Here is a 16804-nt window from a genome sequence, read left to right as displayed (position 1 = left end):
CCAGCCCCGCCCCCCCCGTTATTTAAACGCTAAACAGTTTCACAGCAGTGTCTACACGGGTTGCAGTGACAGATGATTACACTGAGTCTGCTTCTTTACCCCCAAATACGCGTCGCCTCTCCTTCCTCCTGTCTGCCACTCGACTTTAACAATTTCCCATCGCAAGTTTTGCAAGAGGATTTAACTTGTTAAACATATGTATACACATCACAGCAGCACTTCGCTCAGATCGTGCTGTCACATCCACATCACCGATGTCATAAGACGAGAAATTCCCATCCGGTGACATCATGATGTTCATCTTCGCTGCCATCGTTGCCATTCTCGTCATCACCATCATCATCATTGTCTTCGTCATCATCGCAGTTGTTATAATTATCGACCAACACGTTGCGTAGAGGAACGATGCACTGACTATACCTCTGAAGTCACCTACATTTTTCAAAGAAAATATTTCCCCCCCAATTGCATCGCGAGCGCGATATCGGCGTCCGTGTGGAACTCTCTCGTCGAGAAGGGCCCGCAGAAGCGGATATCACAGAGCTCCCTCTGAGATCCTTCACGTGCCCTCTGATCCACCCAGTGGGGGCAGCACTCTGACACTCGTGCTGTCACAGAAGCGCACGTGACAGTCAATCTCGACGTTTACATTCCCAGAGCTGGAATTCAGACGACTTCAGAGCAAAATCAAACTCATAGTGATTTTTGCGCAATGAGTAACCAGGCTGAGACCATGAACTAAGTTAGAGTATTCACAATTCACTCTGTGTTAGTCTGTGGGTCTCTGTGTGGGTATGTAGATCTGTATATTAGTCTGTGGGTCTCTGTGTGAGTATGTAGGTAGGCTTCTGTATGAGTGTATGAGTCTCTGTGTGAGTATGTAGGTAGGCTTCTGTATGAGTGTATGGGTCTCTAAGTAAGTCATTGGTGACCGGACTGAAACCACGAACTCGCTACCCCGAATTTTGTTGTTGTTATTGTTGTTGCTGCGTGTAATCGCGTCCCCAACGCGGACAAACAAAACCCCTCCGCGAGCTGACACAAGTACACAAGCCACGCGCGCTACCTGTAATGCCAACCTAATACATTATTATTATTATGATTTCCCGTCGCCGCTAAAAGGTCGCCCGTTTAATAACGCCGAGGTCGGCGCTGGCGCGGAGCGACGCGGGGTAATGACCCGGGCCCCCAGTTTATTATCGAGAGCGCACGCGACCTGTCGCCACCCGTCTCGCACGCTGATTCCGCACTGCCGGCCCACGGTCACCGGGCAGGTGAATTAAATGCGTAAATAAATAAATAACGCGCGCATTATTTCCCCTCCCCCCCTCTCCCCCTCTCCCCTCCCTCCGCCACCGGGCTGGCTTTCTGTTCCGCGTTTTCTTTATCTGGCCTCCTCCTCCTCTAATGAAACGCCCCGCTCAGCAGCCGCCTTTACCCCCGGCCGGTTTGACCGAGTGCAAGAAAGAGTCCCACCTTAATTGGTTCCACATCTTTAAGTCTTTTGCTCCGTGTCCTGACCTCACCTCCTCAAGTAGGAGTAGTAGTAACACTAATAATAACAGCGATGTATAAGCAAACGGTTCGACAATGAACAGTAACGTCTTGTTCCTTATTTAAAACACAAAACCACCCCAAGCTCGCAACGCACATTTCCCCAAGATCTCTCTCCTTCCCGTGTAGCCTGGAAGACACCGCGCGCCCAGCGCTCAAAACGCGTTACGAGGGAGCGAGCGAGCGGCGGCATCGAGGCCGCCACGGGCGGCACGGGTGATGGATGGGGGTGCTTGGAGTGGCCGCCTCCACCACAGGCGCGTGATCCGGACCGCCCTTTGTCTGCCCCGGTGTAGACGTTCTCGCGTGACATCAGCCATGCTCCCCCGTGTAGGCTGAACAGAATGTTGGGGTGCAAGTGCGTTTCGCGAGCACCCTATGAAAGCCAGCACGGGACACGATTGGGGGGGGGGGGCAGAGCCAGTGTTGATGTTTACACACTGCATCAGGCACTAATTTGAGGCTGAGTATATCTAGGGGAAGCCCACGACCGGTTAAGACAGATTGTCACTGGCGATGGATATGAGCGAAAATTGAACTCGGGTGGCCGTGTTCGTAGCGCAGTGCGTTAACCGCTGCGCCACCGCTCCCCGCAACAACAACAACAATCGTCTTTCGCCACTAAGTGGTGGTGACGTCACCACGGCACTTGTGGCAGGCTATGTGCACGTTAAGGCCACGTGAAACGTCGAACGCCCGCTGGCAGGAGGTCACGGGACAGACCCAGGTGCTCCCCGCACAGACACACAGACGCATGCTCTCCTGCCCGTGTAAGGCCGGTCCGATGGAGCAGCCTGTTCTCTGTTTTCATGATGCAGAAGTCCCCTTTGTGAGATGGAGACGCAAACAAAAGCACCACGCTTCTTTGTTTACGTTTCTCGCGCGGCGCGGAATTCGCCTAATTGTGCGGCGTGAGACGACTTCCAGCTGCTGGCGATTTTTGTGTTTTGTCGAAACGGTGAAGTGGCGAGGCCCGCTGACGAATCGTGAAGTGCGAAGGGTCGTTGATTTGGCACGGAGAGAGTGTTGGACACATGCTCTTTGCCGATGTTATCGCCGTGCGCGTGTGTGTGGATTTAATTAAGGTCCATGAAAGCGTTCTTGTCGCGTCATTATCGTTGTTGTTGTTATCATGAAAAGTGTTTTTTAGTTTGAGTTTTGAAAGTGAGGCGGGGTTGGGTTAGGGTGAGGGGCGGTCCAGACGGAGGCGGACACATCGGTTGTGGGAATAAAAAAAGTTACCGGGTTCAAAGTTTCAACTTTAATTAGCGACGAATTCGGTGAACTTTGGGAGATATCAACACGGATAAGCAGACAATACATCTCCCCCGCGAGCCGCTACCTCGACAAAAGTACTTTTTTTTACACAACCCCATCGGCCCCGTGGCCTTCTGGGAGCGCACAATCTCAGCAGCGTTGCGATTCAGTGCAGGCGCACTCGGAACCGCTGTCGACACACAGCAAAGACAAAGACCCCCCGTATGGCCTTCACGGACTGCTGGGCCAGGTGCTGTTAGCGAGCAGCACCTGGGAGAACCTGCCGCTTTTGACTTCCCAGCGATGATGTTTACACATGGCACCAGGTCGTCATTTTAGGCTGAGTAGATCTATGGGAGATGCGGGAGCAGTTCAATAATTCTGCAACTGTTATTGATGGTGAGTGGGAATGGAACTTGGGTCGCCGGGTTTGTAGCGCAGTGCGCTAACCACTGCCCAACCGCTTCCCACTTAATCTAGATTTGAAGCTTTCGTGACTGCAAGGATTCATACTCTTTGTTTTTTTCGGTAAAGTCACGTAGGTAAAACAATCAATAAAATAAAATAAATGAAAACAACTAAATTAAATCACGACGTTTCGGAGGCAACACAAGCTTCCTTCATAAAAAAGGGCACAGCAAAATAACTGTAGCTCTGTTATTTTGCTATTTTGCTGTGCCCTTTTTTACACCTGATGAAGGAAGCGTGTGTTGCCTCCTAAACGTCGTGATTTAATTTAGTTGTTTTCATTTATTTTATTTTATTGATTGTTTTACCTACGTGACTTTACCGAAAAAAACAAAGAGTACGCTTCCAACTTCTCGTAATCACGGACAGCCGGGCCGTGTATGTCACTGTACGTTGAACTTCTTTCGCACCGTACGTAGCCAACCGTGCTACTTGGCTATCCTACTCCCGTGGGGGGTAGGATAGCCACCTTGTCCACTTTAGACGAGGCTATCAAAACCGTGCAGTGTTCTGCGATCCCGTTCATCACGGAGGTCGGTACAGATCAATTCCTGCCAGCCGCGAACACAAAGATGCCACTCCCCGTGACTGTCCGGGTCAAGGCTCGGGCAGCCCGAGTCGTGAGCACCGGACGTCCGTGTGATTGGAGTCTTCCCCGCTGTTGGTGGTGCTCAGGATGGCACGGCCCCGACTGCTCGCTGCCGTGCGCCCCGGGCAGCTGGGGCCTCGGCTGCAACCGCTCGTGCCGCTGCCGCCCCCCCGCGGGCTGCGACCCCGCGTCGGGGGACTGCGCGTGCCCCCCAGGGTGGAGGGGGGAGGCGTGCGAGCTCGCGTGTCAGGTGAGGGCGAGAGAGAGGTGGAGAGAGAGAGAGAGTGCATGCACGTGTGTGAGAGAGGGAGTGTGTATGTATGTTAATGTGTAAGGCTGATATGTAATATGTGCGTGGGGGGGGGGTAGATTCGACGCTAACAGCACTTGCCCCAATAGTTTGTTGAGGCTAAACGGGGGATCTTTGTCTTTGGGGAGCGATAGTGTATCGGTTAGCGCTCTGCGCTACGAACCCGGTGATCAACACCAGTGACGATTATCTGAACCGGTCCTAGGCCTACCCTAGGTCGACTCAGCCTGAAATGCGTAAACATCAGGACTGGGGCCGCAAGGTGCGGTGTTGGCCACCCACCCCCTCGTTTGCCGTGCCGGCCTTCATCAAAGCACTTGCCCCCAGCAGTCAAGTTGAGGCTATACGGGGGATCTTTGTCTCTTTGTGTGTGTGTGGTTTGCTGCGAGTAGCCCGGCTCGTTCGGACGCGGCTGCCGAGAGCTCTGCGACTGCGGCCACGCGGAGCAGTGCGACCGCGTCACGGGGCGCTGCCTTGCCACAACGGATGGACCGGTTCGTGCCGTCCGCATGTCCGTCCGTTCTTTTTTTTTACGATCAGAGGAAACAAGAAGATGCCCGGTTTAGTCGGCACTTTGCTTGGTTCATCATTTGTTTTTTTTTTCATTGTTTTGCTTTATGTGCTCTCCCTCTCTCTCCCCCTCTCTTTCTCTTTTTCGTCAGTCCGTTCACCCTATCCTCTGTCACTCCACGTACCCATCTACCGTTACACTCGTCCATTTGTACTTTCACTCATTTGTCTCATCTGTCCGCCCTTACGCTCTGTCCAGCCTTCATCTCTGTCCATTTGTCCACTTATCTGTTCGTCCACCTGTCCATCCATCTATCGAGCCGTCTGCTCTTCTGCCCAGAGCTACGTCCATCCTTCTGCTGAATCTCTTTGTCCCATCCCTCCTCCGTCTCTCCCACCTGCATCGCCGTCCGTCCGTCCACCCTCGACCCGCCGCGTCGCCCCCCCCCCCCCCTCTGCTTCGGCGTCCACTCTGTCTCGCTCCGCCGCCCGCGTTTTATTTTTATTTTTTGTTCCTCTCGTCCAAGTGGCAGCAGAAGCGACACGCGTCTCGCCGCGTCTCTAATTATCTCCCCCTGTCACACGCCGACCCCGTCAGCCCGCGTCGCTCCTCACCAAATCCCGTCGCTCCGCCGGAGAGAGCGAGGTCGACAACTCCCTGGAGGAGGATAGCCATGCCCCCCATGCCCCCCATGCCCCCCATGCCCCCCATGCCCCCCATGCCCCCCATGCTCTCTTTACTCGTGTTCCACGCCGGGTTCACGAGGAGACACGACTCGTAACAGGCACATACACAACTCGAACAATCTCACGTCAAGTCCTGACAACCGCAGAAGCAATTGTTCAGTGCCGAGGGTTACCACTGCGTTCAGTGCAACTCGTGACCGTGCGGTTTGGCGACCGCTAGGGGAGGCCTTCATCCAGCAGTGGAGTGACCACGGAGGATGATGATAACTACATCATCATTACAGCGCTCTAATGGCATGGCAACTTTTAAATTTTTTTTTTTCATGAATCGAGCATCAAGCTCAAAGTTAGTGTCCCGGTAACGCAGGTGCCCCATGCCCTGTACCTACACGGGATGTGCGTTCTCGTGTTGTGCCACGTGTTCATCCGTGTCGTGCGGACCGTCTTGGAGAGCAATCTCATCAGCAGCAGCGGCTCAATATAAGCACAACTCTGAGACCGTTTTCAATCTTCAGTATCTCTCATCAGCAGGGCCAGGCTTGCTTAAATCAATTCTGTTGAACTGCCGGACGTTTATGGGCGATTTCCCGTCCTGAAGGTAAATGGTTCCTCGTTCAACACAAAACCGTACAGAAAATATCCTTTGAATGCTTTGTGTGTGCATGGACAGACCGATAGGGGTGGGTGGGGTGAGCGACAGTTATTTTGTCATTAACATTCTCCACGACGACGCTTCACGGTGTCATTTGTCGTGCATTGCGAAGACGCCGCTGGACGTCAGTTCCCGTAGAAGCTCGCAGCGCCAGAAACGTCGGTACATCGTGGCCGCGAACCAGCCCACGGCACAACCCGAAAATAACTGTTGGGAGATGCACTCGGCACAGACTGCGATTAGTTTTTTTTTTAAATCGGCTGTGTTCATCCTCCTACAAACGCGCACGCACAAAATGAAAGTTTCTCCCTCTGTGCACCCTTAAAACCTGGAGGCGCTTGAATCTCAGAATACTAATCGCCTCTCCATGTCCACGGGTGATGATGGCTGGCTGGCCAGCCCGCGGTCGCGGTGTAAAGTTGCCAGGTTACAGGAAGAGTTGGATTGTTAAGTCGGAATTTTTTTGTCGCGGTCAGGCGGTAGTGGAGCCCCCAGAGAGATGGGGGGGGGGGTGACGGCAGTTGGAGAAGGAGGAGGAAGAGGAGGAGAGCTCTGGGGGGCGGTGGAGGGCGGGAGGGAGGAGGCGGCGGATTGATTCAACCCTCGCTCGTATTTTCTCAGCCCGCCATGAGCAAAGCGCCCCACTTGTTGTCGTTGGGTTGTCATCATTATTATTATTACCGCTGCTTTCGCACGGAGGCCTGGTGGATCTGAATCGTCATAATCAGGATCAGCCGTGTATTATCCACTGCTGGATAACATTAATCTCCAAGCTGTCGCCATCTCTCACAGTTCTGCAACATTCCATCGGGCACTCCTGCAAAAAGGCAGATTTTGTTGTCCGTGTGTTTAAACAATAACAGATCAAGGCTGCTAATGATGAGATTAGTATTGCTAGTATTTGAATAATATAACGGGTTTTTTTAGTAATCGAGATCTTTCTTAACCCACGCCGTGTCAAGCATGAGTGCTCGTGCGACCATACTTCACCACGCTGGTCAATGCAATTTACCCGCGTTGAGCTCTGTGGTGGAGGTAGTTTGGCTTTTTTGGATTTGGCTCTGTCGCTGGGAGTTGAGCATCTGGAAAGGTCAACCTCTTAACTGGCGGCTTGGTGCTCTGCGCGTTGCATAATTCAATGCGGCAAAACGGGGCATGTCTTTCTTGTTTTGTTGATGCGCTGTGTGTGTGTCTCTGTGCGGTGGCGTAGCAGCTAACGTGCCGCACTACGAACCCGGCGAATCGAGTTCGATTCCCGCTCACGACCAACATCGGTGACAAATGTCTGAACCGGTCCTGGGCCTCCCCTAGGTCGACTCAGCGTCAAATGAGCACCCGGTGCGGTGTTTAAACGACGCCACTCGGGAGACAGGTGCTCGCTAACAGCACTTGTCCCAGCAGTCTGTTGACGCTATATGGGGCATCTTTGCTTTGTGTGTGCGGTGTGCGCCCGTGCCCTCCCGTAGGGGCGCGCTGTGACAGCGCCTGCGCCCCGGGCCGCTGGGGGCCCAACTGCTCGCGCACGTGCGGATGCCACAACGGCGCCTCCTGCCGCCCCGCGGACGGCGCGTGCGAGTGTGCGGCGGGATACAGGGGCACGACGTGCCAGAGAGGTGGCCGGGAAAACGCTGCGCCGCGTCACACCACGGCACACCACAGCACACCACGGCACACCACGGCACACTACGGCACACCACGGCACACCACAGCACGGCACAGCACACCACGGCACACTACGGCACACTACGGCACACCACAGCACGGCACAGCACACCACGGCACACCACAGCACGGCACACCACGGCACACCACGGCACACCACGGAACACTACGGCACACCACAGCACACCACGGCACACCACGGCACACCACGGCACACCACGGCACACCACGCACGCCGCCAGACCACGGCGCCCCATGCAACGTCACACGACGCGACCCCATGCCACTCCAGGCGCCACGTCAGTAACACCAAACCCGCATCGCACCCCGCGTCGCTCACCACGGAGGGCGGTTGATGCGGTTGTGGCCGCTGCGTCTCAATGAATTAATTTCCCCGCTGTTAAGTGTGAGATTGCGTTATCGATGTGTTCCGCAGCCTTCGCCGACTCAGCAAATGCATTTTTGGTTTAATTATATTTGTTGAAAATTAGACACGCTGCGTTAAGCCACTCGGCAGGCCAATACGCTTAAACGTAACCTCGTATCGTAAATTGCATTTTTATAAATGACATGGACTTTGAAATTACTGTATTGGAGTTTGAATCAGACGCACATATCTTAAAAATATTTCATATTTCAACTTAAACAAGTTGCACAAACAAAATGGCAACACTTTGCGTTCATTATGTTTTAAAATTAGATATTTTGATTCATCATTAATATCTGAAATTATGAATTTACGTTTATGATTTTAAAAAACGGGGAGCGGTTGTGCAGCGGTTAACGCTGCAATACTCAAAACCCGCGTTGATATAATTTGGCTGCAATAAATGTCCACATTGATAAGCCACTTGGTTGAGCGATCATTTGTGACAAGGTCGCTTCTGAAAAAGAGCGTCATAGCTCCGTGGGCCTTACCTAGTGAAATAAAAATATTTCGATAGTTAGTTAACGCATCAAGCCACGAACCCGGTCATCTGAGTTCGATTCCCGAACCACGACTACCATCACCAGTGGCGAGTGATGTCTGAACAACCGGCCCTGGGCCTCCTCCGCCCTTCGCCAACCCGCACTGACCAGCGTGGTGAAGTATGGTCAAACAACCCCCTCCCCCCGTAAGTGGTACAGTGTTGGAAGAAGGCGTTCATCCATCATTGGGTTGACAAGGGAGCTGTGAATTGCTATCGTTGCCGTTGTTGATCATTAACATATCATCAAATGTCATCACCGGATATATGGAACGCACACGTCCGCAGCCCCTCGTCACAGACGCGCACGCGCGCGTGCACCGCGGCATCGAGTGCGTGCCGTCCTCACACGGGCGAGATGGATTTTAATAACCTGCATAGGATTAATGTTGTTTTGTTTTCCACTAAAGCTCGCGTAAATGCTATTATCATTACATGAGCAATCGGCCCGCACTGCATTAATATCAAGTGAAGTCTGTGATGGATTACGGGACATTACTACACGGGGCCACGTGGAATGACGCTGGCCTCGTCTTGCAGTCCAAAACAATCCCCACTCAGAGCAGCTCTTATAACACAGCCACGCATATTTAGAGATATTTTGCCACTCCACTGCTGGATGAGCCACTCCTCCCCCCTGCTCCGCCCCTCGCACCACCCCGCCCCCACCGTAGCTTGGTACCCAGGTAGGCAGGCAGGTAGGCATGAGACTCGGTAGGTAGTGCCATGTAATCAGACGAGAGAGCAAGTAGGTATACCTGTGATTTACAAATATGTATTAAGCCTATTTTAATGATCACATTCATCACTATGTATGCACGTTGAACTTCTTTCGCACCGTACGTAGCCAACCGCGCTAACCGGGAGGTGCGATGGGAAGGACAGCAAATAACGATCATCAATTATTGACTGTCGTTCCGAATCATGACCATCTTATCATCACGATCATAATCATCATTGTAACGACTGATCATCATCCTCATCATCGTGCCTACCCCGGACCCCCCCCCCCCCCCCCCCCCGCACAGTGTGCCCTCCAGGCACCTTCGGCCTCGGCTGTGCCCAGGCGTGCCCCCAGTGTCTACACGGCAACGGGCCGTGCCACCACGTGACGGGGGAGTGCCGCTGCCTGCCCGGGTTCACGGGGCAGCTCTGCGACCAGGGTGCGCCCAACGCACAAACTCGTCGATTACTCGTCGATTAACCGAATAGATCATCGTGTTTTGTTTCCATCGCACAGGCTCTCGGTAAGAATAGAGGTTAACCCGCCCTCGGCTTTGAGCCTCGTGGGTTGTCTCGGGGTCCTCCCCATGGCCTGCCACTTGCGTAAAACACTCGTGAATGGAATTGGCCAAACATCCAAATAAAGGACCACAGAGCTTTGGCAATCGTTGGCGCCGGTTCTGGCGGCTTCCGAATCGTGCCTCTGCTTTTCCCCGAGCCTCTGTGCAAAAGCTGTGCGCGTTGCATGTTCTGCAGCATGTTAAGATGCAATTTGCATGAACGACGCCGTTAAATACGAATAAAACGACACATTATTAATGTTATTACGATAGCATCCTTCACCATGTTGGTAACCCGGGTCACGCTTGCAAACGAGACTTCCCTCATTTAGAATCATCATATTGCTCGTGAAATCCTACAAACGACGCCCTGGTCGCTCGACTTCTCAGCGGGTTAAACAAATACATTAGACTGCTATGCAAAAGGTCCATTTCCTGAAACGTTGCCCATTATATATTTCATCCTTTTAAGGCCTGATTGTATTGAGCTTGATCATTTGATTAACCCAGGGGCCACCAACCCAAAATAACAAAGAAAGCCATTTATTTTTATTATTTTATTATTTCCCTTCTACGTGACTTTACCGAAAGAACCAAGAAGATGAAAGCCATTTATCATTCGAATTCGGTCAAACAAAACCTCAATATTTCAAGGTCCTCAAAGAGCCGCGTGTTGCCTACCCCTGGATTAACCCCCCCCGCCCTCTCGACCCCCCAGCGTGCCCCCCAGGCAGGTACGGGCGCGGGTGCCGAGAGGTGTGTACCTGTGCCAACAACAGCTCCTGCAGCCACGTGGACGGCACGTGTCACTGTACGCCGGGGTGGCTCGGCCGCGACTGCTCGCAGGGTGAGGAGGAGGAGGCGTCTTGTCGCCACGCAGCGGTCACGCGACGCTGGGTGCCTAGTGCAGTGCGCGCTAACCGCTGTCCCACCGCTCCACCCCCATGCACATGCGTGTGTGTGTGCGTGTATCCGTGCGGCCTGTTGTGGGAGCGGTAGTGCAGTGGTCAGCGCACTGCACGACAAACCCGAGTCCGATTTCCGCTCACGACCAATACCAGGGGGCGAATATTTAAACATCTTCAAGGTTAACTCAACCTTAAACGACGACCTGGCGTGGTGTGGTAAACGTCAGCGCTGGGGGAGACAAAGGCGGCGGGGCTTGGTTCTAACTGCAACGTTTACCCTCGCGCGGCCGTGCCAGCCTTCATAGGACTTGCCCCAACAGCCTGTTAACGCTATACGGGGGTCCTTTGTCTTTGTGTGTGTGCAGCCTGCCCGCCGGGCCTGTGGGGGGCCAATTGCCTGCACACGTGCAGCTGCCACAACGGCGCGGGGTGCAGCGCGCGCGACGGGGGCTGCACGTGCTCAGCCGGGTGGATGGGAGCGCACTGCACGCGGCGTACGGACCGCGCGCTCACACACACGTACACACGTACACACACACACGTACACACACACACACGCACACACACGTACACACGCACACACGTACACACACACACGTACACACACACACGTACACGCACGTACACAAACACGTACACACACACATAGACACACACACACGTACACACACACGTACACACACACGTACACACACAGATAAAGATCTCCCGTATAGCCTCACAGACTGCTTCGGGCAAGTGCTGTTGGCGAGTACTGTAGCAACTTATATGAATGCCGGCACGGTACACACAAAGGGGTGGTGTGCCCGTACCCCACACCCGGCCGCCTTTGTCTCCCCGAGTGCTGATGGGTTTAGACATCGCTCCAGGTGTTGTTTGTGAGTTGGAATCGAACTCGGGACATGGGGTTCACAGCGCATTGCATGACACGGACGCGCCGCTGTTCATTAAAGGTGTAACGATTTCACCCTGTCCAACCTCCCGCAGAGGTTGACCTAAAGGAGACCCCGGGAACGGTTCAAATATCACGGCCCGCGTCACTGACGCGAGTCGTGCCCGCGAATTGAATTCGGTTCGCGGGGTTCGCCGCGCGGTGCACAATGCACGGCACCGCTGCCCGCCCTGCACACCCATCGCGATCATCATCGTCATCTATCAGAGTGGCCCACGTGCCACCGATCAGTACGCGTGGCTACGTACGGTGCGAAAGAAGTTCAACGTGCATACATACGTAGAAGGATTATCCTCGCCCCCCCCCCCACCCTTCCCACTGCCCCCGCTGCCCAGGCTGCCCGGTCGGCCTCTTCGGCGCTGGCTGCGCGGAGCGCTGCGCGTGCGAGAACGGCGCCGACTGCGAGTCGGCGACGGGGCGCTGCTCGTGCCCCGCGGGCTTCACGGGCGCGCGCTGCCAACTCGGTAGGTGGCGCCGGTCCGCGGGCGCCTGTTGAGGCCGGCGGGGGGCAGGGGGGGGCAGGGGGAAGGGCAGGGGGCAGGGGGGCAGGGGGGCAGGGGGGCAGGGAGGGCAGGGGGGGCAGGGGGGGACGCCGCGTGTCGGGGTCGAGCGGCGTGGCGAGCACGTCGCCGGGATTCGGCATCGGCGGCTGAACGTCAGTGGCGAGCGGTGGATGTGAACCGGTTGTGGGGTTCCTCTAGGTCAGTGCTGCTTCGCCTTTCGTTGCAGCCTTGCGCCGCTTTGGTTCTCAGTCGTAACACAACAACAACTTATCGCGTGAATACAAACATCGGTTTGAGGAAACAAAGTGGCCAGTGCTTGATTGGTGTTTCGATTATTTACCTTCTAAATGATCTGGCCATGTATCGTACCCCCTCCTCCTCCTCCACGAGAAAGGCATCTCGCACCTCCAGGGGATGCGTGCACCCCAAGGTTAAGAGCCATTCTCCTAGGTCGACTCGGCCATAAATGAGTAGCCGGTGCGGTAAGGAAAATATCTGCGTTGGGGAGCTTTCATCCGCCCCTCTGATGAGTGCGGTTGGCTACGTACGGTGCGAAAGAAGCTCGACAAACATTGCCCTGCGTGGTCCTGACCACACCACTCTGTCGTAACCTTAATAGGTGCTCGCTAACAGCACTTGTCCCAAAAGTCTGCGGGCTCCATATAAAATATAAGTGCAATTAAATCGCTTGAAATAATACTCTTAGGTTTTTTTTGTAAAGTCACGTAGGTAAAAATATATAATAATACAATAATAGAAATAATAATAGAATCAAATCAAAACGCTTGAAATTATGTTGCTCCACAAAATGAACTGTTGTAGTGACGCAGCTTTTTGCTGACTGTGTGTTGTGTGACTTGACACCCTAGACAGCATAGCAAACGAGATGTTCCAACTGAATGTCTTACCCGGAAAACGTGGAGCGTTGGTTGGAAAAACGTTTGCTCAACGGTTCCAACCACACGCAGACGTTGACCCGACGTAGGGATGTTTACTTGCGTAAAACTAAAAAAACTACTTGAGAAAATATTGGCCGCGGGCAGTGTCTGCAGAATGTGTGTGGCGCTGATGAAATCGTGGCAAACGAGAGCGAGACGGAGAAGTTTTGAAAAGAGAAAAAAATCAACAAACGACTAAAACTTGATAACGAAAAGCGGCGTGCTGATATGCCCGAAGAAGTTTGCGATCAATGCAAACTGTCAGCTCCGCTCTGACGCATGGATCAGGAACGCGGGACACTCACAAAGGAAATGGAACAAAGGCTGAAAAGTGCCCAGAGAAGCGTGTAGAGACGCGTGCTTTGAATTATTGCGAGAAACATAAATAGGAGCAAACGGATCGGGAAACGACAACAAATCAGGCGACGCGTCGGTGTTGACCGCGATGCGACGTCGGCGCTCTTGGGTAGGACGCTCCCCTACGAGGAAGACCCGTGACGGAATAGCGGCCGAAGGAGGGTGCGGATGATCACGTCCGTGCGTAGGAGCGAGACGGAGGAGCGAGACGTAGGAGCGAGACGTAGGAGCGAGACGTGGGAGCGAGACGTGGGAGCGAGACGTAGGAGCGAGACGTGGGAGCGAGACGTGGGAGCGAGACGTAGGAGCGAGACGTAGGAACGAGACGTGGGAGCGAGGCGTGGGAGCGAGGCGTGGGAGCGAGACGTGGGAGCGAGACGTGGGAGCGAGGCGTGGGAGCGAGACGTGGGAGCGAGACGTGGGAGCGAGGCGTAGGAGCGAGACGTGGGAGCGAGACGTGGGAGCGAGACGTAGGAGCGATGCGTGGGAGCGAGGCGTGGGAGCGAGACGTGGGAGCGAGACGTGGGAGCGAGACGTGGGAGCGAGACGTAGGAGCGAGACGTAGGAACGAGACGTGGGAGCGAGACGTGGGAGCGAGACGTGGGAGCGAGGCGTGGGAGCGAGACGTGGGAGCGAGACGTGGGAGCGAGGCGTAGGAGCGAGACGTGGGAGCGAGACGTGGGAGCGAGGCGTAGGAGCGAGACGTGGGAGCGAGACGTGGGAGCGAGGCGTAGGAGCGAGACGTGGGAGCGAGACGGAGGAGCGAGACGGAGGAGCGAGACGCGTATTTGTCGCAGGACCGTGGGGCGGGGGGGGGGCGGTCATCCACGGTGTCTGTACGAGTCCTGTGTTCGGCCTTGTGCGGCTGTGTGTGTACGGGGGAGCGGTGGGGCAGTGGTTAACGCGGCGCGCTACGAACCCGCGACCCGGGTTCGATTCCTCGCTATGGTTAACGTCAGCGACGAATAATATCAGAAAACCGTATCCGGGCCCCTCCTAGGTCGACTCTGCCTTAACTGAAAGCCAAGCTGCGCTGTGTTAAAAAAGCATCGGCAGTGGGGACGACCCCACTACCTCGTTGTGCGGTGCGAGCCTTCAACCGGTGCTCGCTAACATCACTTGCCCCAACAGTGTGCTCAAGGCTACACGGAAGGTGGGAGAGGGTATCTTTGCATTTGCGTTGTGTGCACACAGCGTGTCCCCAGGGCTCGTACGGCCTGCGATGCCAGCTGGCGTGTGGCTGCACCAACAACAGCACGTGTGACCCCGTGAGCGGGGCCTGCTACTGCGCCAGCGGCTGGACGGGGATGAGTTGTGACTCCGGTAACGCGCTCTGCTCTGCTCTGCACTGCTCATTGCGTTCAGGGCCACGTTTACATCGCGAACAGAAGCAAACACAAGCAGTGGAATGATGATAGGTCACCCCACACCCAACCGATTAGTGACGATATGAGATCCGCGGATGGCACGTGGTGCTGGTATCAGGTTGGCTCTGCTGTGCATCTTGAGTGACTTGCACGATGTAAACATTCAAACTCCCCATTTGTTTTATTGAGCTCCACTGCTTTTCACCCAGCACAGACTCAGTGTTACTTACGGGACATTACAACTAACAGGAACAGATTTAAGAATTAGGGGTTGTTTAAAATAATTGCACGCGAACGACGCATTCACGCAATAAGGCGACACAGAGCTGCTGGCCGTGCGAGAAGACCGCCGTCTGCAGATCGATTCCAACGTGATCGAACGTCTGTCCCTGCGCCTCCGTCGTTCATGCAGGGGGCGCGTGGGTTTGCAGCGCCCTCTGCATGAAAACGACGGAAAGTGCAGCGTTCATCACAGATAGTTAAAGTTGTGCGCTTATATAACATTTAAGAATCACGATTAAGGGACACGCGACTATATGCTATGTAAAATAAGAATTTTAATTTAAAACAATTCAATTAAAACAATCTCGTTCATGGTCCCTTCCCTTAACTTATCTAAACAACCATCGTTTCACGCCAACCTCAACAACCACAACAACCACAACAACAAAGACCACTCCGCTCTCTCTGGCCCCAAAGCCATAGCTGCCCCCCCCCCCCCCCCCACCGAGTGGAGACCCGCACAGACGCAGACGCAGGGCGACCTCCCAGACACAGGAACGCACGCGGCACCACTCTCAACTCGTCACATCCCCAATTAAAACTCGCTCGAACAGCGTCGGCAAACCCGTCACGGCTCGAGAGGACATCCTCCGTGAACGGCTCGGTGAACGCCACTTAATTATTCGTGTGTTTGCGCGTTTACGTTCGCGCTTTGACTGCGTGTGATGCTCACCGTATGGATTCTGCACAGGGTGTAGATTTTACACGCGTATCAGCGGTTCGTTCGCCGTGCGCGTGTCAATCGGCACCCCAGACGCCCCCCCCCCTTGCACACGTGAAAGTACTTTCATGCAAACACTTACATAACTGGAGAAGCTCACGTGATGTGCCGGGAGCGGAGAGAATTTACAACACCGACAAATGTGTTGAGACTCAATCGACACATTCACTTGTTTTCTTCTCTAGAGGTTCACGCACACGAGTGATGGGAATTCACGTGGGCACCTGCCCTGTAAGGCAGGGTAACATACGGTCTAAATGTTAAGCACTTAAAACGCATCTTTGTGAAAAGTGAATGGTGGATGAGACGGCAAGGAAGAGAAGGTAAGAGTGTGCGTGGAGGGGAGTGGAGTGAGACGAGAGGGGAGAGGCAGGAGAGCGCGTAGAGGGGAGTGGAGTGAGACGAGAGGGGAGAGGTAGGAGAGTGCGTGGAGGGGAGTAGAGTGAGATGAGAGGGGAGAGGTAGGAGAGTGCGTGGAGGGGAGTAGAGTGAGACGAGAGGGGAGAGGTAGGAGAGTGAGTGGAGGGAAGTAGAGTGAGATGAGAGGGGAAAGGTAGAAGAGTGCGTGGAGGGGAGTAGAGTGAGACGAGAGGGGAGAGGTAGGAGAGTGCGTGGAGGGGAGTAGAGTGAGATGAGAGGCAGGAGAGTGCGTGGAGGGGAGTGAGACGAGAGGGGAGAGGTAGGAGAGTGCGTGGAGGGGAGTAGAGTGAGACGAGAGGGGAGAGGCAGGAGAGTGCGTGGAGGGGAGTGGAGTGAGACGAAGTGTGTTGTTATTGTTGTTGTGCGGACATTGCCACGCGCAGTGCTGAATGGGGCCCGTCTCGTTGTCTCCGTGT

The 16804-nt window shown here is 54.4% G+C and overlaps 1 protein-coding gene across 1 annotated transcript in view; it reads left to right on the top strand.

The window, feature by feature from the left end:
- LOC133346752 (multiple epidermal growth factor-like domains protein 11) overlaps positions 1-16804 on the top strand; it is a 104913-nt gene that overhangs the window by 77301 nt on the left and 10808 nt on the right. Inside the window, 9 exon segments of the mRNA XM_061558603.1 lie at positions 3955-4118; positions 4571-4649; positions 4652-4672; positions 7494-7640; positions 9686-9820; positions 10659-10787; positions 11214-11342; positions 12136-12264; positions 14793-14921. Of these exon segments, the coding sequence (XP_061414587.1) occupies positions 3955-4118; positions 4571-4649; positions 4652-4672; positions 7494-7640; positions 9686-9820; positions 10659-10787; positions 11214-11342; positions 12136-12264; positions 14793-14921 (1062 nt within the window).

This window comes from Lethenteron reissneri, chromosome 24 (genome assembly GCF_015708825.2).
Source record: "Lethenteron reissneri isolate LAM-NWPU_2019-01 chromosome 24, ASM1570882v1, whole genome shotgun sequence".
Lineage (NCBI taxonomy): Eukaryota > Metazoa > Chordata > Hyperoartia > Petromyzontiformes > Petromyzontidae > Lethenteron > Lethenteron reissneri.
Note: the sequence above shows the minus strand (reverse complement) of the source record. Positions and strands in the feature narration are given on the sequence as shown.